The 26,223-nt window shown below is 37.0% G+C and overlaps 1 protein-coding gene across 3 annotated transcripts; it reads left to right on the forward strand.

Annotated features, from left to right (window-relative positions):
• Positions 1-824: 824 nt before the first annotated feature.
• Positions 825-24,381, forward strand: slc35f4 (solute carrier family 35 member F4). 3 transcript variants are annotated; one of them, XM_038291404.1, is made up of 7 exons: positions 825-1,215; positions 18,129-18,429; positions 19,357-19,576; positions 19,652-19,777; positions 19,866-20,058; positions 23,353-23,442; positions 24,005-24,381. In XM_038291404.1, the coding sequence occupies exons 1-7, from the start codon at positions 987-989 to the stop codon at positions 24,244-24,246; spliced, it is 1,401 nt and encodes a 466-aa protein (XP_038147332.1). In that variant the 5' UTR covers positions 825-986; the 3' UTR covers positions 24,247-24,381. The 3 variants fall into 3 exon arrangements, with proteins under 3 accessions (XP_038147332.1, XP_038147333.1, XP_038147334.1); XM_038291405.1 differs by lacking the exon at positions 825-1,215 and adding an exon at positions 14,109-14,660; XM_038291406.1 differs by lacking the exon at positions 825-1,215 and having other exon boundaries at positions 18,132-18,268.
• Positions 24,382-26,223: the final 1,842 nt, after the last annotated feature.

The following is a 26,223-nucleotide window of genomic DNA, read 5'->3' on the forward strand; positions in this document are numbered from 1 at the left end:
ATGGTAAATTAAGGTTATTAAGTAGCACAAGTCAGTTGAGGTTATTAAGGTCTGAAATAGCACAAAGGGATAGGAACCAAATATCAAAAGGGCTGCACTAGTAATCAAGTGTTATGCAGAACATAACCTTAAGACTCATTTTAATATCATCTAACAAGATTTCTACCCTAAGGGTCTGCTGGGGGTAGATATGCTGATCTAGGAGGAAAGAATCCAGATGCACTAAAACAACACAAGAATAAACAAAGAAACTGATCTAAAATACAATACATAGAAACACCTCTCTAATGAACACAGCCCAATACTGCACGTTCTGTAAAAGTCAACACAATCCTTATCCTACACCCATAGGTTTTTATTTTTTTATTTTGTCACTAAGTATTTCATGTCAGGGTGTTGTACACTTGAGAGACGGTTTAAAAAAAGCTTTCTCTGTTCTGACAGAAAAACACAACTCTGGAGTGAGGTGTCATAAATCATGCATGAAAGGCTTTATTTCTCCATGCAGCATAGTTTAGGAAACAAATATTCACTAACAGAGAGATATTTTAGTATAATAAGCAAAGTGAATTATTGTTGGATTTTAAATCAGGTAAAATAAAAATGTTTAAATCTAGAAACCTGGCCTATGGAAAGTTTTTAAGCAATTTAATGTATATTTAATTTATCTAAATGTTAAAATTATAAATATCTTTGTATTTGAACAACCGACTGAAAGTTATTCCTACATGAGTATATCCATCTCTTCCTATGAATGATGTTGTAAATCATCTTAAATTAGGAGATAGTAGCAACACGCCCCCTAGTGTTTCATGTCTGCCAGGCCACAGGAGTTGGATAACCTTGCTGTGCGTCCAGGAGCATCACTGAAGGAATGCCAGCGCTGAATTCACCCCCATCCTACAAATTGTTGATTTACCACCAAGGAGCTCTCTCCTGCATGGTGCTCAGAGTTTAGTCCGAACAATTCCTCGTCTCTCCCCGCGATGTTAAGCACCGATGCTGTGTTGGAGACTGGGGACCAGCCTTGCATCCAGCTGGAGTCCCTGAAGCGCGCTTACCTGCCGGGCAACGCGACGCAGACCGCTGACAGCCGCGCCGCTTCAGCGCAAAACAGCCCGAAAGTGGCGGCCAACGGAGTGCACGACATTGAAGACAGGATTCTTAGGATTACTGGATATTATGGCTACAACCCGGGATACTCAAGTCATAGAAGTGAGTAAAAAAATGCATGAGGAGTGGGATGACGAGGGGACGTGACAGGTACACGCATTTATTTGCAAGGTGTGACACGCTGCGCATGACTTAAAAACAAAAAATATGTAATACAAGGAAAAAATAATACCGTCTGGAAAAAAAAAATATATAGTCGTTATTAAAGAAAAACTCTAAATTATACTTTTGTAATTGCGTATGCAAATTTGAATTATTGTGCAATTTAAGGTAATTGGTTTCAAAGTGACCCCATTAAGGAAATGCTTAATGCTTCTGTCACGGTGAGCTGGAGTCTAATCCATCTCTGAGATTCATTGCAAATTAGCAGCAAAAGCACATCCTGCTTCTTAAATCTAAAGTGAAGTGTCTCAGATGGAGTTTACATCCGATGCACCTGCAAACAGCCACTCTAACTTCCTCAGTATTGGATTATTACAAGCAGGGATCTTAAATCTCTTTAACTCCACAACACACGCAGTTAAGCATTTGAATTACACCAGTGGAGTAAAGTATAATGCATGCACTATGACAGTGTTACAGCAGGTCGTAAATGTACATATGACTTGTAGGCCAATTTTTAGAATCCTGCTGACTCTGAGACAGTAGCGGGGATTGGATGAGAATGCTGATTATGCAATTTGTTTACTTTGTTTAAAAGAGACCTGTCCGCTGATGCTAAACTGAACAAGTGGGAATACAATAGGTGAAAATAGGTACTGTAATGACTCGTGGGAGTTTTATTTTTCCCGTATTGTGAAGCAGAACAAGGCCCAAAGCAGCAGTACCATCAGCCTTGCAAATCTCCGCTGTAAAATGGCTTAATTTCTGAGTATTCTTTAACAAAATCAGGAACAAAAAGATGCTGTCTTATCTAATCCTCAGAATATAGCTCAAACTTCTTGAGATTCACAGCCTACCCTTCATTTCCTTATAATTGGGCTGGTCTCTCAAGCCCTAGAACTTTTCCCTCGAGCCATTACATAAGGCTGGAGCTGTGTTCTTATTCATGACTTCAAAAATACCAGAGATGTAGTATGTGTTATAGGATTGAGCAATCAAAATCTAAAATGTTGTTTCGAGTGACATTATTTATCAAGCTGACAAACCTGTGTAAAATCTCAAAGGGGATGGGAATGGAGTCTCATTTCGTTGAGAATAGATGCAGCTGAGTCTCCTTCAGATGAGTTGGGTGCATCTAAATGGATTTTTTTAATGAAGCTTAGAGGAACGAAATAAGCTGGTCTGTCATTAACTGCCTCGTGTTTATCAAGGGTGTCGGTTGCAGTAGATTAACCATGAATACAATCCTACATTTCATTGCAGAAATATTCTTACTGTTTTTAGACTGATCATCAAGCCAAACCTGATTAATAAGAAGGGAAAACTTTGAATTAGAACCACATTTAAAAGTTCTAAATTCTAAAGACTGAAAGTAAAACTGTCTAAAGGTTTTTTTTTTTTTCAACAAAAAAATAAATAAATAAAACAACTGTTAAACAGTAATAATAATAGTTAACTGTTGGCAGCTGATGCTTATGGAAAATTAAACCACTGACCTAAGTCCTTTAAAAAAATGCAATTTAAAGTCTTAAAATGGAAACTATAAGTTGCAACACAAAGTATTTGCCTTTTATTGAACAAAAAAAATGAGTGTTTAGTTTTTGCTATTTTGAAAAAAAAAAAGCCTGTGAGATACGGGTCCATCTTTTACAGAATTACTACTTGTTTTATCAACATTTTGTGTATCTAGTTTATTGCCAAGAAAGCTCAAATGCATAAACACATCCCAGTGAATTAGTTCTTTTATATTGCATTACACAAATCAAACTTCTGTGACCCTCTAGTGTTTTGAAGCTCACAAATATGGCTACGTATCAAAATGTTTTAACTTCACTGCATTAAAAACACAAACCTTAGTGGGTCGAGAGAAACATTAGAGGAAGCAATTATTTCAAGCTTTATTTTTTGCCTTCCGTGGGTTAATACTTTATTGAATCCCTGTTAGGCTAGAGACAGAAAAATTTCAATTCTTCTTCACAAAGTAGCTCACTTTACAATAAAAATAATCATCACATAAAGACACTTTATTTTAAGTTTTAGAACAGAACCTAAACCTGATTTAGTTGTTGACTTTAACTGGGTCATTTGGATACATGATCAGGCTTCGATCTAAACCAAATTATCTGGGTGAATTTTTAGTGTCGTATCTCTGCTGGAGCATGAAGCTCCGCCCCTAACTCATGTCTTTTCTTCATCTTTCCATTCATCTACTCTCACCAGTTGATCTGCTTCTGTTGAAGGAAAGCATCAGTAGAGAATAATTTAGCTTCCATGTTTCACAATTTGGATGAATGATCAGGGGAATTTGCCACTCTGGTTTTCTACCACAGACAATGTTTTTATTTAGGCAAAAAACATTTATTTTTGCTCTCATCTAACAAAACAACCATAGAATACAATAGAAAATTCCTTTACTGTCCCACAATGGGGAAATTCTTGTGTTTACAGCAGCAAAAAGATTATAGAGAAAATGGTCACACAAATGTGGACCTTGGAAAATTGCTCCATCTTTCACATGTTAGCTGTATCCCTGCATGGTTTGTAAGAAGCTGTTAATGGGGCTTTTGATGCATTTTACTTTTATGACATGGTGGTTTAGAAATGGGCTTTCTCATAAACATATTTCTATTGCTGACTAAATTGCACTCTACATTTACATATCTATTATTTCTTAAGAGGACAAAGCTTTAAATGGAAGAACAGCGAAGTATAGTAATATTGGTTTGTATTTTTCTGGCACTTTTCCTGTTTTTGTGTGTATTGTAAACTACAGTGGGATAAGACGGATGACGGGCTGTCACCTGGGATGTAATTTCAGATACAGAGAGCAGAAGAGGATTTTATAAACCATTTAAAGATCATAGAAGCTGCTGTGTATCAAATCAGAGAAGCAGAGGGACCATTATTTGTTATTTCCTTCAATGCACGCACTAATTCGAGAAGACAGTACCATTTTTTTAGACAACGCTGAAGAATTGCAGTCAGGCACCTTGGTTTGTTTACTCAAGAATCACAAGCCTCTCAACCTGGTGAGTGTCATTTTTCCACCGAGACCAAAAGACAAAGGAGCACCCAAACAGAACAGAAGGCTCATCCTACCAGGCCTATGGGGTGATGATATATTTAGTAAGATCTTACTGCCAGTTTGCTGATATTGCCACCTGCCATCTGTGTTGAATTACAATATGCCTCAAAGGGAGATTGTGGACTACATTTAGCGACTGGCTTCAATGAATATCTACAGAGACATGGGTTAGTGGCCGAACAGGACCCATTATGAGAAGGAACTACTTGTAACTGGGGTACGATATTTTAACTTACAATTATAAAGGTTGTGGCTTATATGTGGAACAGGGTTCCGCATACAAAACTTTCCTTTTAGTTTTTGCGCTTACTTTTTTTTTACCGTTTTCAACACACCACCCAACATCTCATATCTTACAAGCTGACCTGTGTATTATGGCTCTTTTCTCAGTGGTTGCCATTTTTAATTGTGAAAACACTGATCTGTTAGTTCATTCAAATTCACATAAAGATTCATGACGTCCTTTGCATTGGCAATATGGGGCTAAATGTGGCTGTGTAGACAGCTGAACATGAGGTGAAATCTTGTGCCAAAAAGTTGAACTGTGGAGATAAAAATTAGCGTGCTAATCAATGCTTGCGAGGGTTTATAAATCAATCTTTTTTGCCATATTTCTTTTCAGCTTCTTTGTGTACGTACAGCTTCAGTATTGGTCGTATGCAATGCTTTATTAATGGCACCACTGATATTTGCTTACACAGTCTATTTTTTTCTCTGTATATAATTTTATTTTATTTATTCGTTTATTTGATAGGGACAAGTATGTTTCATGCATCATGTCACACACTACAACATTTTAGCTAAGGCTAATTCTCAATGTCTGTCCCCAGTTAGGCTTTTGCACAAAACACAGTGACTGTACACAAGAAACAACAGAACAAATTACACACTAAAACATCACAGTAATAAGATCAGGTCAGTTAGATTATTAATGTTCACATGACTAACCTCTCAATAAAAAGTCTTTAGGTTTATGTTTAAAAAGGACCCAGTTTGACTCTCCCTTCAGTTCTGCAGGTAATGTATTACATGTTTTGGTGCCTTGTACAATGAAAGCTGATTGACCGAAAGAGGTTTTGCATCTGCGTACTTGACAGTTTCCACTGTGGGCTCCTCTTGTGACTGAGCCCACAGCTCTGAGAGGAACTACACAGTCACTCTAAACCTTAGGGGCCTTATCATGCAAGCATTTGTAAACCAGTTTTAACTGAGCAAATTTCACAAAGTTCTCGAAATTCAGCATTTTTAAATTGTTCAGGACTAACACAGTGATGGGACCTGATTGGTTTTTTATCTAAGATTTTTATAGCTCTATTATATATCATCTGAAGAGACTTGATAGTAGTGTAAAAATAATAAAATAAATTAAAAAAAATAATAATGTAAAAATATAATGTAAAATCAGATTAAACTTTATCTGCTTTAGATCCCATATGATTGTCAAATTTTATCTTGGTCAGAAAAAAGGAAACATTCTTCTGGTTTTAAAAGTTCATAATTGTTTCCTTAGTATTTGATAGATATACCTTAACTTGTTATGAATATCTTTCCATGTGGTTGTATAAACACTTTTACTTTTCTCTTTGTGATGATTACTCTCATAACGTACTTTGTACCCCCTTTGTAATTCATTTCATTTTATCATATGGATTATTTTCCTTTTGGAACACAGAATTGTTGCCATGCTTTAATTTCTAAACTGGATTCTTGAGATTTTCCTTCAGGATCTACACACACTGTACTTTTCCCTGCCTAATGATGCCTAAAGATTCGTATAATTACACTCACAAGCCTCCCAGCATCTTCTAAAGGTCGTTTACTTTCTGATTTGTTTTGATTTTTATTCTATGTGACATAGGTAAGCATTGTATTGTTTTAAATTACAACCACAATTTTTCCCCTTATAACTAAAATACTGTATTCAGTGAATATAAATACCTGGTTTTAACTTTACATATAAAGCTACCACCGGCCCAGAGACAATAACAAAAGTATATTTAAAAGCAACCGCAGAGTTCTGATAAAGATAAAGCCTCTATAAAGAAGCTCATGTTGAAAATATGTGTACTGTGAGCACACACCCTGCTGTGTGAAGGAAATTGACAGTTTTTAGTGTTGATCCCTGTTGGGATCACAGCAGGACAGCTGCACATCCTGAATAGAAATTACATAGCAAGGCAAAGGCAAGGCAACCGGTTCTCATTATGTAACAGTTTTTAGTGACCACTTTGCTTTAGGGTGCAGCTTGAACAGAAGCTGTACTTTGCTTTTCTTTTTGAAGCATTCTTTGTGCAGACTTGCTCTGTCTTATTTTGACCTCTCCTTGTCCCAGGCCTGCTCACTTTGTGCTATTTATAAACAGCCCTTTGAATGGAATATAAGCCGTGCTTGAATGGATTCTAGGCCTCTGTTAGTCTTAAACTCTGGCTGTATAAGAGCTGCACTGCCTGAAAGTAATTGATTCAATTTATTACTGCAGCAGATACAAGACACACAATAGAGGAGATGTGTTGTAGTGACCATAGGGGGAGATTTAGTATTTTAGCTGATCTCTACAAGCTTCTCCTCTGAGACGTTGCTCTATTGAAAAAAGAAAAAACATGATCCAGAAAGGAAGTTGTGCATGGTTCCAACTGCTTTTCCATTGCTCTAAAAGGCTGTTCAGGGACAGTACTTATGTATGAAGCACGACACTGCCCTCTTGTGGTGGATAACTTTAGTAGCTCAGTTTAAACATCCACTCTCTTTTTCTTGACAATTTTTCCCCTACATATAGAAACATGAGACTATCGGAGCAGCCTGAGGGCAAGGAAATATAAGCCCACAGCAGGGATTATCTGGATTATTTTAAGTAGCAATATGATGGCAAGTGTTTGTTAGGCTCTACAGCTGCATGTTAAACATTAATCAAAGTTCCATTAATAGATATGGACACAGATCTTGCAACGGCAAGTAAAAAAAAAATCAAAACAAAATAACAGATGAGTTATTTTCTAATTAACAGGGTGTTAAAGCACCCTGCAGTTCAATTTTAGCAACAGCCAAATTATAAACATAATTTAGAAAATATGCTTAATTAATAAACAAGCCTTTTGAATGAATCATAGAACTATTCAATCCCAGCAATATCCAATATACAAATGAGGGAAAAAAGGAAAAGAAATCATTCAAGTATTTGAAGACCCATTATATAAAATCTCCAAATCTATACTCTGGTTTTGTAATTAAGGATTTATAAAATTGTCTTCTTTACCAATTCAGATTGACTGGCTGATGTATGCTGGTGAAGATTTTCTGTCATCTAAGTCATAGTCATTTTTACTTTTTTTACTTTTTTGCATTGGCTGATGTAGCCTTCTACTTTTTAATTAAAATGTCAGAGATTCATTTCCTAATTCCTCTTTATTAAAAAATCTCTATTTGGAGGCACAGAGAGGTTAGAAAAATCATCTCATTTCACCAAAAGAGAGCTCAGTTCACACAATCGATCACATTAGCACTAGGTGTCCTCATCCTACACATCTGAGTTCAGATGATACCACACCTGACCCCTAGCAGAATAAAATATTAGTAAATAAATAAAAATATAGATTTTCAAGCCTAATTTCAGTTAAAATAAACGTTGTTTTTCTCTGTTCTTTGCTCCTGGTTCTCGGCAGAACCCGATGAAAATAACAGAGAGGCTTTAAAGACAAAGAGCTTTCTGCTATAAACTAAGGGGCATTTGGTTGATCTGAATGACAAAAGAGCCTGGACGGGTTGAGTGCCTCAGTGTGAACAGGAACACCACTGTTGCTATGGAGGTAAAGAGCCAGGATGATGTTCTTTATTGTGTTGGGGTTTGTAATCCATGCAGACCATTTTAAAATGTATAACAGTGTTCCAGCTGATTACTTTTAACCTACATTACAGATTTCTCTATTTCTAAAATTATTGAAAGAGATGTTTGCATGTAATCAACCATTCAGAGCTTAAAATACTAAAATATTAATGTAATCCTAATTTTAAGATGCCGTTTTGCAAAATTTTCAATGTATCTTACAAGGCCGTGAAAAAATTGCACAATAAAGCAAAAAAAACTTCTGCAATTTAAAGAAATCCTAAAAACAGAACAAGAACTGTCTGTGAACTTTTAGATTTTAATTGGACGCTCTCTAGTCTACACATGGTCAATACTATGCATACAGAACAAATATATGAACACACGCACACCATTGTGTCAGCATCCAGTAGCATCCATGCATTGCATGTAAGTAAAGAATAAGGACAGGGTATCTCAAAGTTATTGAGCCAGAGGTTGAGTCAGTAGCTTGATGGTTAAGGCCCAATAACGTCAGGGAAGCTGGACAGTGATCCCAAGCATACAGTAGACTTAGACAACTTTTATTTTTATTTTGTATACACAGAGTGTATACACAACAAAATTAATTTAGTACAGCTTTCAGACAGGAAATGAACATTAGTATTCCATAAAGTGCAGCAGTGATCATATGTAAACAGTGTGGGAGAAAAAACAAAACAAAATTATTGATATAGAAGTTCAGATAATTAATATATATGGTGCAAATATGCAGTATTTTGGTTTGGAGTTCTCACTTCAATGCAGAGTCTGTGACATGATTTACGAGTTTTTCCATAGTTCAGCTGTCTAATTGCGGTGGGTAAGAAGCTTTTGCAGAACCTGCTGGTCCTGCATCGAATGCTGCGAAGGGCAGCAGGGAGAACAGTCCATGGTGGGGGTGTGAGGGGTCATTGATGATGTTACAGGCTCACGACACATAGCACTGGGATGAAATGTCTTTTATGGAGGGAAAAGGAGTCCCGATGATCATCTCTGCTTTTCTCACCACTCTTCTCACTTTCTTCCAGTCTGAGGCGCTGCAGCCTCCACACCACACAGTGAGACAGCTGGTCAGAATGCTCTCTGTGGTGCTTCTGTAGAAGGTCGTGAGGATTGGTGGGGGCAGGTGGGCTCTACTCATCCTCTGCAGGAAGTACAAGTGCTTTTGTGCCCTTTTGACTAGTGAGGTGGTGTTTACCGTCCTAGTGAAGTTGTCTGTGATGTGCACCCTCAATTTGGTGCTGTTGACCAACTCTACAGCTGAGCTGTTGATGAGCGGTGGAGCGTGGTTAGGCCGGTTCTTCCTGAAATTGACAGTGATCTTTTTCGTCTTCTCTACATAGGGCTAAACCATAGTAGATCTGTTATGAGCTGTGGATCTGGACTGAAATGCAGACCAGGAGTATAATGAGCATTTTACGATTTTCTGAGGCAAATGACAAAGAGGCACAGGATAAAATGAGGAGCCGATGAATACTGGCCACTGACTAACACCTCAAATAGGGATCAAGACTGGTGTGAAAAATAGACAAATAAACCAAGAAACACAAGTGCATTGAATCAGCTATTGAACACAACGTAAAGCTTAGGAATAAATTTAAAAAATGGGAAAAATACAAGGAAGAAACTAAGAGAACTAATCCGAAATTGTAGAAATTATGAAAAGAAAGACTAAAGATAAAACCATCCAAAAATAATAAGAATAAATAGATATAGGAATATGAATAAACTGAATGGTAAACCCCCAAACAGCATAAGTCATTCATTGGATTTGGCGTCATTAACCGAATCAAAACCAAACCTAAATTACAGACCCTGAAAAAAATCTTAAAGGACAAACCAGCTGAACATTGAGCTTCAGAAATGGTTTCCTCCCATTGAAAATGTTTCCTGATGATCTATGGCAATTACTAACCAACTTCTATGATTTCCTTCAATTTTGATTAGAATACTATTTGATTATTCTGCCTGATCATTTGCAGAAGCTTGCTTATGGCTACAAAAAATGTGGGATTTTTTTAAGGGAACTTTAAACAAACGTTATTGGAGGAAACAAATCATGCTTAAATTGAGCCTGTCAGAGATGTAATGGAACCAAATGGTTGTGAGCAGGGCTGCACAATAGGTCGAAATAAGTATAAACATCAATCAACTCCAAGAACTGAATGCCCTGATATATTTTTTGAAATTGTAACCTGGCCTCCTGCGGTGACTTAACTCCAGGTATTTCTCTTAATCTAATAGTGATTAGTATCCAGGGATCTGCTGACTGGCTTGTTTCTCTGCATCCTGACTGTCTGGTCTGTCGCTTCATTCATCAGCAGAGCTATTTTTAAATTTAACTCTACTTGCCGGATCAATACCTCCAGTATATCCTTGACTCTTTTCCCAAAACAGAAACATTTGATTGATTTTGTATCAACTGACTAAAGAAAAAAGGTCTTACAAACTGTGCATCACCAAAGTATTTATAGTACCAGAACCTATTTAAACATTGTCAGAATAAAACCACAGGCCTTAAATTATTTTTTTGGAATATTTTGTAAAATACACAAAGTGTATAGTTTAAACATTTCTTTTTATTTAATTTTTTTTTACACGTTTGAATTCTAAAAAGATGTAGTACAGTTTTACCTTCCACCTTGTTTAAATATAACTGTTGTAGGGAAGCTTAAAGCAGGGTTATAGTAAACAAAACAATGTTCTGTTTTAAACATCTCACAGAGCACTGTTTACACTACATCCCAAGGATAGGAAGATTACAACCCAACTATAAGCCTCCCTAGACATGGTCATTAAGCTTAACTAGCAGGCAAAGCAAGGAAGGCATAATTCAGAGAAACAGGCATGAGGTCACAGTAAACTTAGAGGTGGTAAACTCAGGGGTGAGAAACTGTCGAGATGATTAATATTAGCTTTACTATTTTTTTTTACAAATGTGTTTCTATAGAAGCATTATAAGATTAAAATTGTTGAGAGGAAAAACATGGAAAGTGCCATTTGAAGTTCACTACAATGCATGGAATAAAACAAAGATATATGGGAATCATCTAGTCAAATAGCAGCTAACTTGCTCCATCTGCAAAACTTTTATTATTATAAGGCATGATGGTAGAGGCATCTTGCCTGGGGTTCTTTACTTTACCATCGGCAGGAAAGCTGGAGTGAGTGCTCTGGAAGAAAGATGTTGGTAAATGAGGGAAAACTTGTTTGAGCAGCAGGAGTCCCCTTCCTGGGGTCCAAAATATAATGTAGAATGAAAGGGTTTTGATCAAAGCATAGACATGTTAAACTGTCTGTCAGTACTTGATAATTAATACAAATTAGATCAAACATAGTTTTTTCATGCTGCAAACATGGTGCTTAAAAACCTTTACTCCAGAGATCTGAATTGAACTGCACATTTTGAAAACATAAGGAACTCACAGTATGGACATCATATTTCCTCCCACTTTAAAATTAGGGCTGACTTTTCGATGGTGACACAAAACATCTTGTATAATGCGTTTACAGTAGCCTTCTAACATAATATGCAGAAAAATTCAAAGCGTGTCAATTCTGCACATCATCTTTATGATGTGCAGGTCACCCACAGAAGCACCTTCAGTCAGAGACTCATTTCATAATGCTGCACCACAGAGTGCCACAGGAAGTCAAACTGTATAATTCATCTCTCTAAAATCTAATTTCATAACGAATTCTTTATTTCATAACTTCACCATGAGCAACAACATGGTCATGTGTAATAATTGTAATTTGTTACTAAGCAGTATTGTAAATTGTAAATACTGTTGATTGTATATACTGTGATCCATATCTTGTTTTATTCTTGTTCTTATTTTAATCATAGATACTTATTTTTATTTATAATCGGGTTAACTGCATGGAAAGAATTTCCCACAAGGGGTTAATAAAGTAATTCTGATTCTGAATACTTTTTTTCAGAATCAGTGTTGGAGCTACACAATTTACACAAAAATGATCATGATATTTCAGTATGTGACCTACCGAACAGCAGCAGGAACTGTTCTGATCTTTGATGCTCTTTATAGCTCAACAGAACTATCAACGATGAGGCACAGAAACATACAGAAAAATATCCCTCAGTTTGTGCTTACAGCATTATTATTATTTTTTACTTATATAAATTATAAGGATTTGCTTACTTACTGTACATATCTGGCATGAGCGGGTTAAATGGAGGCTGAGTTACTTCAGTCCATTAAACCTTCATGCAGGTAAACCACATAGAAAGATTGAATGACCAGAGGGCTTTCCTTGAAATGGAAACTTGCATTTACATCCCGGGCTGACTCTTAAAACCATATAGCTTCTGATAGGAGGGTTTCCCTCCTGCAAGTGTGATGGAAAAAAGATATTGAATTCCTTTACAGTAACAGCATCAGAAGGTAAATATTTAATGTAGGTATTCTCTGTTTACAGGAAACATTCACTATCAGACTTTTCTGCAAATGGATATAAAGTAACACCTTTTCCAAAGTGTTCAACATAATGCTAGAATGAAATACATGTAACTACCTACAGTATATATGGTCATATTCAATAAGTTACAGAATACTTTCTGATGAGGATTGCTTGTCAGCTCTTCTGTGTTAGAATATATTTTTATTAGTCTAATGTAATATCTTTATCTAAAATGGTACTTTTTCATTGGCTGAAAGCTGTGATTAATCTTCATAATGTTTTTGACTTAGTGAAGTATGTTCCTGAAATAAATGAACAATTTAATTATATTATCATTCATTGAACATGACTGCATGCAGTAAATAGGCTCTATAACAATGTGTCTGATAATACTTTGTTTTGTTTGATGCATTTTTACATGATTGCAAATTAATTAGATTCTAATTCTTTAGAAAAATGTGTAAAACAAAACAAAACAAAACAAACTTTTGTTCACTTTTTACTCTATAACTTCTTTATTCTAGGAGTCATTACAATAGTTTGATTGAATAAAAAAAAAAAATCATTCAAATTTACAAAAACTAGATGGAAAGCAACAGAATCCATGCCTGGAATTTTATTAACGGCAGATTTTAATTTTTTATACTTTATGCTATACTTCGATTGATAACTTATCTGTATTTCTTGAAAGCTATACATATAGATCAGATAGTGTTAGGTACCACAGTAAAAAAAATGCTTTTTGACATAAGTTTGTTTTAAAGTTACAGAAAACAAAGTTTTAGTTTTTTTTTATAACATTCAGATAAAATCCCAGACCAATTTCTTCAGATATAAATAAATAAATACATAAATAAACTTGTTTTTTCATCTGAAACAACAAAACCCACTTTTTATAATCTTCCAAAGTGTTACATTTATACAGTATAAAAATATTTGCTACTTTTTTTCTCTTAACCTGTACCTTCTTTCCTCAGTGTTCTTTAGTTCAGTTATGTACAAAGTGGTTCACTCTAATGTTTTTAAATATTTTTTATTACTTTACTGAAAAAATTATCACTGCAACAAGTTATTTGAAATGTACTTTTCCAAGCAGAGCTAGTGACATTTTTAGCACTATTCAGAACTTCAAATTTTTTTGTTTTCTCAGAATGCAAGGTATTAAAATGACTGAATCCCAACCTCCTATATTAAAGTATCATGTATTAAAATAAATACAGTTATTTCTTTTTATCTTGTGGCTCAGCTGATTAGGGTGGTAGAAGCAAAGAGAAAAAGCTCAGAAAAAAAAAAAAAAATGACTCTCAATGAGCAGTCAAGAGCACGAGATGAGCCGAGAAAGAGGAGGGAGACAGAGGACAAGAGTGCATAAGACGCAGGATAGCCTGGTCAGGTGGAGAGGTGGGAGGGTGGAGGAGGACAGAGCAGAGCAAAAAGGATGGGGGCACAGCTAACGCAGCATAATAAGCCAGCAGGCTGCTTGGTTACCTTCCAAACAAAGCTGCTGATTTGTTGAAGCAAAAACAAGAGGAGGAGAAACGTGAGACATAGAGAGATAGGAAAGAGGGGGAGGACAGAAAGAGATGAAATGAGTGATCGTGCCTTGCCACACAGACTTGAAGTGCATTCTCCCTTAGAGACGTTAGCAATGCTGGAGCTTAACATAAGAGAACAACTGTAGAATCTCCCCTGCACTCTCACTGAGCTGTGAAACCACCCGGACAGAAGCACAGCATCAGGAAGAGTGAAGCTGAAGAGTTTTACAAAGTCTGGACGAAAGAGGAAGAGCTGATCTAATAACAGGAAGGGGGCTTTTTTAGTGTGTGGAGGCGAATCGGGGGAGTCAGCATTCTGAGGATGTACCAGGGGAGCTGCTGAGCGTTTGGCTTCTGTACCCCCTTTCACACACCAACACACACCTTCCACAGGAGGACAGTGTGTGGTGCCCCCAGTGGAGAATGAAGAAGCACTCGGCACGAGTGGCTCCTCTCAGCTCATACAGCACTCAGGTCCTAACCTGCCCCAACTCTGAAGGTAAACTGAACCAACTAAAAAGACCCTGAACATCATTCAGACTCGGCATGACGCAGGGTTCCGGCAAAACAACATTAAAAGTTTGTTTGGCTCCCGAAATAATACTTTAGTATTTAAAAACATAAATAGAAGAACAAAAAAATGCAGCTTAGGTCAGTGATGCCTCGATTTTACTGGAACTCTAAAACCCTGAAACTTCAGAGCTTATCTTTGTTTGAAAGTCTAAAATCAGAGTAAAATGACCCAAAGCATAAAAACAAAATTATGTTGTTTCAAGTTTTAAATTTTTTAGCAGTTTATCACACATTTTAATCTTGCTAAAATATCCAACTCACATCTAGTTAAAAAAACGCATTTTTACCCTAAGACAGCTTCCATTTTCACAACTCATACCACAAATGACATAATGTTGAATCTAATCAACTTTTTACCCATTTTGGCAGATCCATGGCACAGCTTCCAGCCTAATTAGGATAAAGACTTAGTTAGTATGGGCCAGAGTCAAGCTCACTAACGCTGCAGCTATTACTGGGAGCTTCTTATTGAATTCAGTGGGGCTCCATCAATCAGTGCTGCTGGCATGCAGTGAATAGTGGTGAGGATAAGACGCAGAATGGATTGGAATCTGAGGCTCCCGCACCACACTGCGTCACACAGATTTGATAAGCTGTCCAAGTAGGAGCTGGAAGTGAATGATCCTCTGCTGCAATTTCTTTATGGGATAAAAATCTTGACAACTCCAAATTATGATCGTCTTTCCTTAGAAACACACGCTCAACACAGGGAAGTAAACATATGTCTGTAATATGAAACACAGCTCTCTGCTATCTTCAGTTCATATCCAAACTGCTTTGTTTTTTAAATTTTGTTCTCTTTTTAATGTCATTTTATTCAGGTTAACATGCAGGAAAGGAATTGTTTCAGTTTGTTCATGCTGCTCTTCTGGTGCATACGATCAGACTCATGATAGTGCTTGTTGTAATAGCTTTTCAAGATGGAAAGAAGAACTAGTATTTTTTTAGACAACTCTGCTCATTTGCTGGATGGAATAAAAAGATTCAAACATCTTCAGTTTTGCACAGATAATAATTCTCATTTTTCCTAGCTATCAACCTTTTGGGCCTTTTGCTCAAAAGGTTCTGAAAGAGTTTTTGCTTTAACGGAATATAAGTAGACCAAATCTTTGGATGATCTTGCAGATATACTCCATGTTGGGTATGCTTTTCACAGTTTAGTGTGGATCCATCCTGATCAAAGAAAAGCTATAGATTTACATAGTTTGTCCAGACTTTTTAAGACATTTTGCTTACAACCCTAAGCAAAATCCATTACATTAAATTGCTCCCCTGAAGAGTCAATTTGGTGTGTAATTGTGTCTTAAAACACCTGTATGAAGACCACGGAGCAATGCAGAAAGGTCAGGGAGAAGGTTGTGGGGAAATTAAAGAGGGATGCAAACAAAGTGAGGCACCTAAACTGACATGTTAGCCAATGTGAGAATAATCAAAGTTCTAAATTGTCCATGGTGAGTCTGAAAGTCCAGAGATCCATAGCTTAAGTGGAAAGAAATCTTTTGATATGACAACTGTTCCCTGTGCAACGCAGCGAGATATACAATCACTAACAATGTAGGCTTCTAAACTCATGCAACTTTGCACATATTATGGTTTTAACAACTAGATGCATATTTTTTTTATGTTTCATTTCTATGATTCTACCTATTAAATCTCTAGTTTTAATAGTAACTTTTCTTGAAAAACCTCTCCCTCTATCTCACCTAAAGGAAGAGTGAGGTCTAGTTTACAAAAAGCCTTGTAGGAAACATGGCAAAAAAAATGGAAGACAGTGCTCTATTGGATGAGACCAAAAGTACACCTCCTGGCCTTCATGTAAAGGGTAGAAGAGGATAGAAGAGCTGATGAGAAAATGGATAGAGCTAAATACAGCATGATTTTCAAGGACAACTATTAAAGGGCTACAGAAGACCTGAGACTTGGCTTTAGAATTCCAGCCTAACCGTACACCCAGATCTAAAAAGTAATGGTTCAGATCCAAGATTATTTTGGTGTAAGATTGGTTCAGGCTAAGTTCTGACTTTAATCTAATTGAGTATCAGTGTCAAAAATTGAGAATTTATGTTCAGAGTTTCTCTTAATCTTACTTTAATTTCTGTATTATTGTTTTTTCCCTAGATGCTGAAAGCTTGATACCCTAAAATACTGACCTGTAATTTCAGTTTTAGGAGGTTTTATACAGCATTGTCTCTTGGAGCTAAAAAAGAATGCACACCTCATTTTATGGACAGTTGTTCATCTGTAAAAGCCACTTTATGTTGGATGATCTTCTAATATATAAATAACATACAATGAAAACCTGAATAGAAAAAGTGTGAGAAGGTTTCTGCTTTAGAGGCGCTGCTTGTACATTCTAAGCTTTGCTTAGTAGCCTTTTAACTGCATCACTGTTTGATGTTTATAGGTTTTTAATGTTTATTTACCCCAACAAAAATATATTTTATATGCATTTATATCTATCTCTTCAATAATTTTCATTTGGTTCTCATGACATTAGAAAAATTCTACCATTTCTTTTTACTTTTATCATCTTGTTCTCAAAACTTTGACAGTACACACCACTAAGATTAGCTGTGGCTCAGTTACTTAAACTGCTGTTGCGTCCTCATTTCAGGTTACTGTACAAACAAAAGGATAACCGATACACTAATTAGGAAGCATGAGAGACTTTGGTGTCTTTAGTCATCGTAGAAAACAGCAGAGTTTCATGTGCTGAGTTTGCAGAAAGAAAACAGCCCCCAGCACATGTTGTTTTTTATCCCTACCCTGGTGTAAAATGATCACACCTTAGAGAGACAAAAAGGGGGGAAAAAAAGATTTAAGCATTCTCAGTAAATGCAAAATACACACCACCTCAAGTGTTATAGCACAGTCCAGGAGCCATTTATTTGCGCAGTCCATTAGGGCACAAGGCCAAATCTGCATTACCGTTGGAAGATTAAAGTATTATCTGCCCATCGCTACACCAGCCAGACCCTCTGTCTATCAGTACAAACACAGCTGGTCTTCTCCAGGTTCAGCTCCAACGTTGTTGTGACTTTCTTTTGGAATGGCATGTGGTTAGATTTACATTTATTTAATTGCCATTGGGTGACTGTGCACACTTGACCACAAAGGCTAGCAAACACATAGTGCATCACAAGACGGCAAAGCTATATTTATGAAATGAACAGCCACCATGCCAACCCAATCCATTTTAAACACATTCTTTTATTAGGCATTAGTGCCTGTTCAGCAGGAAATGCAGACTGAGGTAATGATCTGTGAGGGTAACTGATCAATACATGCTTGTGTGATGGGACACAAGCCAGAGAATCATACTCAAGTCAGAATATGATGCAGACATTACTATGCTTTTTATTAAGAGCTTTCTTCTCATCCTATTTCTCCCTAGGAGAGGATGGTTCCGAGTCTCGTCCAGAAACCCCAGGCAGTGAGACAAGTATAGAGATTCGGTCCTACCAAACATGTGCCAACACAGTTCTGAAGGTGCTCGGCGGTCTTTTGATGCTTCTCTGCGTGTCCTCCTCCTGGGTGGGTACCACTCAGGTGGTGAAGCTGACCTTCCAGTCATTTTCCTGTCCCTTCTTCATCTCCTGGTTCAGCAGTAACTGGAACATCCTCTTCTTCCCCATCTACTACTCTGGACATTTCTTTACTGCCGGCGAGAAGCAGACTCCCATTCAGAAATTTAGGTAAACCTCCTTAAAAAATAAATATTAGGGCCAACCCCCCAAACACCAGACGCCATTTAAATGTTGGTTTTTAGGCTAAATCTGGTCGGTCCTTCATAGTCTTGATTTAGTCGAAAAATCATTGTAGAAAATAGTTGTGTTCTGTCGGTCTGATTTTCCAATAATAGTCATTGAAAAGACATTGAAAACTGGGTTTGCAACATCTTTTCAACAATCCTAAAATTACGGCTTTTCACCTTTCAATTTTCAACCAAATGTAGACGTTATTTGGGCAAAAATCATGTCGTCTTTACAATGTCTTTTCAACAAATCTTTGTTCGGATGGACATTTCTGATTTGATCAAGATTTACAAATTAATATGTGTTGTTGGTCAAAGTAACAGGGTTTTACAAGGGGTTGAAATCCCCTGCTAAATTTCAGACCAAAAAAGACTTAACTTCTAATTCTCTTGAAAGCAACTTTCTATTAGTTGGACACAGAAAGAACAGCGTTAATGTCTTTCTTAACAATGTGAAACTGAGGTTAAACCAAACATCTCTTTCTAAATTGGGTGAACCAAGCCTGATCTTAACATATTTGTTTGAGGATAGTTTTCCTTTGGACATATGAGCTAAAATAGTCAAACCTCAGACATGTTTTTTTTGCACCAGGCTTAAACAATGAATGTTGATGTTGTATGGTTGGAGAACATATTATTGCTTCCACAACTATAGAACACTAGCACATTTCAAGATTTGCATTGGACAAGCACATAATTCTTGAAAGGTTTATTTTCTAAGTAACTAAATACATCATGATTAGGATGGTTTAACTGCCATCTTAATATCACTAAATCTCTAAAAGAGCAGAGTAGGTTCTATTTAGCCTGTTTTTGGGTAGAATTGGTAAAACAAACTGACTAAATTTCCAACTTCCTGTTTCTACAGGGAGTGCAGCAAACTCTTTGGGGAGGATGGTATGACTCTCAAGCTTTTTGTTAAAAGGACAGCTCCCTTCTCCATCCTATGGACGCTGACCAACTACCTGTACCTCTTAGCCTTGAAGAAACTAACAGCCACTGATGTCTCTGCACTCTTCTGCTGCCACAAAGCCTTTGTCTTTCTCCTCTCATGGATCGTCCTAAAGGACCGTTTCATGGGTGTTCGGGTTTGTGTTAAATTTAGTCAGTTTATGCATCTGTGTGTTTGTTTGGCTCTGATGCCTCTTTTTCTCTATCAACAGATAGTTGCAGCCATAATGGCCATCACAGGTATTGTCATGATGGCTTATGCAGATGGATTTCATGGGGATTCCTTTGTGGGTGTGGCTCTGGCCGTGGGCTCTGCCTCGACTTCAGCTCTTTATAAGGTCAGACTGATGGTTCTAAAGCAGTTTTAACAAAACAGTCGTTACTCCTAATGTGCTTTGGATTTCAAATAATTCCCTCATCTTCAAGGTTCTTTTCAAGATGTTCCTCGGCAGTGCCAACCTTGGAGAAGTTGCGCATTTTTTTTCAACAATGGGCTTCTTCAACCTTATTTTTATCTCCTGTGTTCCCCTCATCCTCTACTTTACCAAAGTGGAGCATCTGGGTTCCCTTTCCTCGCTACCCTGGGGTTACCTGTTTGGACTAGCAGGACTGTGGCTGGGTGAGAAAGAAAATACTGTACTTTTCTTGGTAAAGAGTGCCTTTACCAAGAGAACAGATAAAAAAAACACTAGTTTGCAGAGTTTGCAGAAAAATTATACTGCTGAAGTTTTCACCTTTTCTTTTCTTTTTTTTTTTTAACAAAATGTCTCACATGCCATCAGCCAGGATAGAAGAAAATGTAGCTGCATCAATTTCAAATCTTGCAACGGGTTCTCAGTATGACTTAGGACTGGACTTTGATGAAGCCCTTCTAATGCATGAATATACTTTGAATATACTTTTATGGCAGAATTCTTTAACTTTCATGCAAGTTTACTGCTGGTGTGGTTCCATATGTTTCTTGACATGTTTGCGAGAAAGAAATCAAACCCAACTTATAAATGTATAAACCTAATTAGAGATTTCTTGCTGGCAGCACTAGATTAGAGCAGTGTCTTTTTAAACACCCTATCCATATGTTTATTAAAGAAGGATGTAGAATGGAATGTATGTTAAATGCTTACAAGCATTGCAAAAAAGTTAATAAACAATCCCCTGGATTTGTTTCCAAGTTTGAAGATGTTTCACTTCCCACTCAGGAAGCTTTTTTAATTCAAAATGTCTAAAATTAGCATTTAGTTTGAAGCTTTATAGAATAGTAGAGTTAAAAACAATCAAATTGAACCAGAAGAATGGGTTAGGAATGGCGAGTCGTTTGGGTGCCGGGTTAGCCTGCAATGCCTGATACTAGTCTATGCCTCCAAAAGGGGATAATTAGGGACTATGACCTGGATGACTAGGAATCTTCACCAGCATACTTACTAACAAAAATTAAAATGCTTTCTGTTGGCTTAAAAAAGCCTACAATGAGTAGGCTTTTAATGTACTGTAGCCATATTATAATATTAGCCTTTTCCTATCTCAAGTACTTTGCAGCTGCTGAAAGTCAGGGTCAATATTCTCATTGACCTTGGTCAGCTTGTACAGTTCTTGCTGGAAAAAAAAAAAAATCAGCCCCACCCCTGTCAGCAGGATACTACCACTACCATCTTACATGGTAGGGAATAGGGTGTTCCACATGATGTGATTTTGTTTTTCATCAAATAAAGTTTTGGATGCTGGATTCTGGTCTAAACTGTTAAATACACCAACTGTACTTTCATGCGTTTGCTGCATATCTTACAAGGTTTTTGTGGACATTAATCAGTACTTATGCTTAGGAATTTTTTCAGTATTTGCTTAATGCTTGTCATCCTTACATCCAGAATCACTAATAGTTTCCTATTAATAGACTCTACCTTTTTATTGTCACTGCAGCTCATCCCGAGATACCATGGTGCTTTTCCCTAGCTCAAATGAATACTATTCTCCTTGCATAACTTGTTAGTGCAGTAAATGGCCATTTATTAGTTTATTCACAGTTGTACTGTGCTCTTTTCACTTTCCCATGATTGACAGTGTTCTGCAAAGTGTTTAAAGCTTGGGAAATTGTTTTTGTTTTGTTTTGTTTTGCTTTTCCTTGGTTCTTATATGCTTTTTTTGTTTACAAATTAATTCACCTCTGAGGCCTTCACAGAATAGCTGCATTTATTCAATTGATTGTGTCAATGTGTGTAAAGGAGTAAAGAAGACTAGGTACAAATGTAAAATACATCATTCAGAATTGAATGAGTAAATACATTTTGAACGATGAAGTCGTCTACTGCTTTGTTTTGATCTATCACATAAAGTCACAACAATAAAGCTGTTGCTTGTGATATAAACAATGTGAAAAGTTCAAGCAGTGTTATTAGTTTATCAAAGCATAGTAAGCTATGAGGTGCCCCCAGGGACATAAATCAGAATTAACTTGCATATACACATATTAAATTACACTCTTCCATATAATATACTGAAAACCTCACACAAACACTAGTAAAAAGCTCTCACATAAACTACTGAAAACATTTACTTCTTATATAATCTACTCAAAAGCTCTCATACAAAGTAGTGAGAACTGTTCATATAAACTGGTGAAAAGCTTTACCTTTCATACACACTACTAGAAAGCTTTCATATACACTATTAAAAAGCTCTCATATACACTACTAGAACGCTCTCATATACACTATCAGAAAGCTCTCATATACACTACTAGAAAGCTCTCATATACTCTATCAGAAAGCTCTCATATACACTATTAGAACGCTCTCATATACACTATTAGAACGCTCTCATATACACTATTAGAAAGCTCTCATATACACTATTAGAACGCTCTCATATACACTATTAGAACGCTCTCATATACACTATTAGAACGCTCTCATATACACTATTAGAAAGCTCTCATATACACTATTAGAACGCTCTCATATACACTATTAGAACGCTCTCATATACACTACTAGAATGCTCTCATATACACTACTAGAAAGCTCTCATATACACTATTAGAAAGCTCTCATATACACTATTAGAACGCTCTCATATGCACTATTAGAAAGCTCTCATATACACTATTAGAACGCTCTCATATACACTATTAGAAAGCTCTCATATACACTACTAGAAAGCTCACATATACACTATTAGAACGCTCTCATATACACTATTAGAACGCTCTCATATACACTATAAGAACGCTCTCATATACACTACTAGAAAGCTCTAGTAGATTATATAAGAGGTAAATGTTTTCACTAGTTTATGTGAGAGCTTTTTACTAGTGTTTGTGTGAGGTTTTCAGTATATTATATGGAAGAGTGTAATTTAATATGTGTATATGCAAGTTAATTCTGATTTATGTCCCTGGGGGCACCTCATAGTAAGCTGTTCCAAAAATCTCTAAACATCAGGAAAAACTAGCTGGAAAAAGATGAGTGGCCAATAAAGATGCACCAGTATTCCCAGTTTGTAACACATCTAATAATACAACCTGCTGGCCTTTTTTCACTTAATCTGATTCTGGACATGCTTAACTTACACTGCCAAAAGTATTCACCCACCTGCCTTGACTGATATATGATTTTAAGTGACATCCTGTTCCTAATTAATAGGGGTTCAATATGAAGTTGGCCCACCCTTTGCATCTGCTGACCCTGCATCATCAGTTTACATGTTTTTCAAGTAGCTTTAGTTCTCAAACACTTCTATTTTCTTATGATACAGCTTTTAGTAGACTTTAAGAGCGAGGAAATTTCCCGACTGGGTTTGTTGCACAGTTGGCATCCTACCCTGGAATTGAATAAGCTCATAAATGTGACCCATTCTTTCACAAATATTTAGTGCATTTATTCTACTTACATTTGTCAATGTTTTTTGTTTTCTTCAGTTTTTAATATTCTGGTCCATGTGGGAGTGGTGCTGACTTACCCCATCCTCATCTCCATTGGGACACTGCTCAGTGTGCCGGGAAATGCAGGTAGGTGTTTTTTGTTTTTGTTTTTTTCTACTCTAACATTCCCCCAATATTCAGATTCAACCCCCTTGGTTATGCTGTAAGTGAACACAGTCATTAAAGAAGACTGAATGTTACATATTCTGGGGTACTTGTATTGAGAGGTCAGCACCTAGGGCCACAATTGCAAACAGATTACACAGCAAGTCTGCCTCTCCCATCCTGGAAATCCAATCATCAGTGTGCTAAGACACATCCTGCAACTAACATCTTGCTGAGGGAGGATCAGGTTGCCAAGGCGACACTAAATACCTACAGTCCACTTCTTTTCTTTAACCACAATGGCTGGATGAAGGTCAGTGGGTTATGTCTATCTGTCCCGAAGCTCCTGATTACAAAGATGGGATAAAGTGGATGTGCTAATTACAAAGTGCATTTGTTACACTCATCTCCTGCAGCCACATTGTCCTGAGGTTTAATTTGACTTAATGTAATTAATCTTGATTTGTTTTTCTTTCTCTGACACCCTTCATGCCCTTTTTCCTGCCCTCCCTGCTTCTTGGCTCCCTCTTTGCTTCCTGTCTAGCTGTAGATGTTTTGAAACATGAGGTGATTTTCAGCGTGGTGCGTCTGACAGCCACCTGCATCATCTGCCTTGGGTTTCTACTCCTCCTACTGCCGGAGGAGTGGGACTCAGTTACTCTTCGATTCCTGGCCAACATTGCTGATAAGAAGTCAGAGGAACACGGAGAGGAACTGACGGAGTCCAGTGGCCAGACTCGAAGTCGGAGTCGAGCAAACGGCGCCATCTCCATTCCCTTGGCATGATATGGCTGGATTCTCATGTTAATAATGGTCCATCTGCTTCCACCCTGAGGTTCTGGGAGTAAGCTCAGTCTATGTGGACTTCAAATCCAGGAGGACAACACTGACTCAGATAAAATGTAATCGTTACTTTCCACTTCAGAAAGGGGGAGCAGAACACTTATGGATCAAGGAAGCCTAAAAAGCTGAAGGTGGTATCTACTGTCCGGAAATAGCTGCATTGCTCAATCTTATGCCCTGCACGCATCCCCAAGCAAAAGCTGAGTGGCTTCTCTTGACATGCTCTGCAGACTGTATTCTGTGAATATAAATTTTGGCAGGGCCAGTTTGGCTCAAAATATATCTATTTATTTAAATCTGTTCCAGGTACAGTATTGATTTAAAGTCTAACTGAGCAGTCTTACTGACAAAAATGGCTATTATACTATGCTCAATGCAAAGCTCTTTTGGTTTCATAATAAAATACTTACAGCCTTTACAGAAGGAGTTCCTATTTTAAGTTACGGTGAAGGCTGGAATTACATGGTGTCATGTTTTTTGTTTTTTCTATTTTGTTATATTTATCATTTCAGAAAAGCACGAATCCACATTAGAGCAGCATAAAATTCATATTCAAATGATAAAACATGGTGGTTGATTTATGTTGTCTTACAGAAAACTGGCTTAAGCAAAAGGGTTATGTGTGTAAAAATTGTGAGGGGTAGTGATTTTGGCATGTGTCAGATAAAGAACTTTGAAAGTTTACAGCCTTTAATGGACAATAAACTCCCCGGCATACCTATGTTTGCTAGAATAATATTAGTTTCCAACTCTGACAACAGAAAGAGGATGTTTGTAATAATTTTAGCCAATTTAAAAACTGTTTTAACAGGGAAATAGGTTTTCTTTGCATAAAAAAATATTTTTTTAATATTAGATAGATGCTTGTTGCTTTTTAAAGCCCGTAGATGATGTTTACACAAGAAGACACAAGCAGACCAATATGATAATTGCTTGTAAAATTCAGTTCAATAATAAAAATCCTATTATTTCCAAAGGGAAATTAAATGATTCACTACCTCATAGGGTTTTTTTTTCTGTATTTTACTTCGAGTTGTAGGTGTATTAGCTGTAGGAAGGAAGGATCTTCTGTAGCGGTATGTCTTGCACCGGATTTGAAGAAACCTCTGACTTAAGACACTCTGTTGTTTAAAAATATTCTGAAGAGAATGCTCACAGTTATAAACTTTTTCACTTTATGAAGAATTCTCGTTTGTGAAATAATTTCCAGAGGTTCTAGAGGAGTTCCTAGCCGGCCTTCTTTATTAACTTGTTGATCTTTTTAAGTCATTTGCTCTGATGCTGTTACCCCAGCAGATAACGGAGGAAGAGATTGCGCTACACAACAGACTTAAAGAAGGCTTACAGAAGATATATAGCATATTGTTGCAAACGCCCAAGGACCTAAGCTTCCTCTAGAAGTACAACCTGCTCTGTCCCTTCTTGTAGAAGTGAGTACTTCGATACTTTAACTTGAGTAGGTGTTTGACCGAGCAACTTTTACGTGTAGTTGAGTAAGATTTGACCATGAATTTTAATACTTTTACTTACCGTAAGTACTGATTTTGAGTACTTCATCTCCCACTGCTGATAGCTGCTTGTTCGCTGAGGCAAATAAACAGAAGTCTCTCTAGGACCTTCATGGTGTGAGGTACGGGTCTATAGTCACTGAGGTCTGTTCGCTGAGTCTTCTTTGGCACCAGAACAAGCAGGAGGTCTTCCACATCAATGGAACTGCCTCTTGGGTCAGGATTAGGTTGGATGTTTCGTAAAATACCACATAGCTACTCTGCACAGGCCTTCAGGACTCTGGGGCGGACACCATCAGAACCTGGTGACTTATGAATTAGTCTCTTCAGTTACCTCTTCACTTGAATTTTAGAGACTGACAGTTAAAAAGCGGAGGGAATAGCACCATCTTCTGGTTTGGCTGACAACAAT

Source organism: Cyprinodon tularosa, unplaced genomic scaffold, assembly GCF_016077235.1.
Source record: "Cyprinodon tularosa strain WSP-4 unplaced genomic scaffold, ASM1607723v1 ctg3, whole genome shotgun sequence".
Lineage (NCBI taxonomy): Eukaryota > Metazoa > Chordata > Actinopteri > Cyprinodontiformes > Cyprinodontidae > Cyprinodon > Cyprinodon tularosa.

Bases quoted from the DNA above. Each gene is read 5' to 3' on its own strand.
- slc35f4 (XM_038291404.1), top strand. From the start codon at position 987: ATGTTAAGCACCGATGCTGTGTTGGAGACTGGGGACCAGCCTTGCATC. The intron at 19,778-19,865 runs GTCAGACTGATG...CTCATCTTCAAG, and splicing joins CGACTTCAGCTCTTTATAAG to GTTCTTTTCAAGATGTTCCT. The intron at 20,059-23,352 runs GTGAGAAAGAAA...TGTTTTCTTCAG, and splicing joins ACTAGCAGGACTGTGGCTGG to TTTTTAATATTCTGGTCCAT.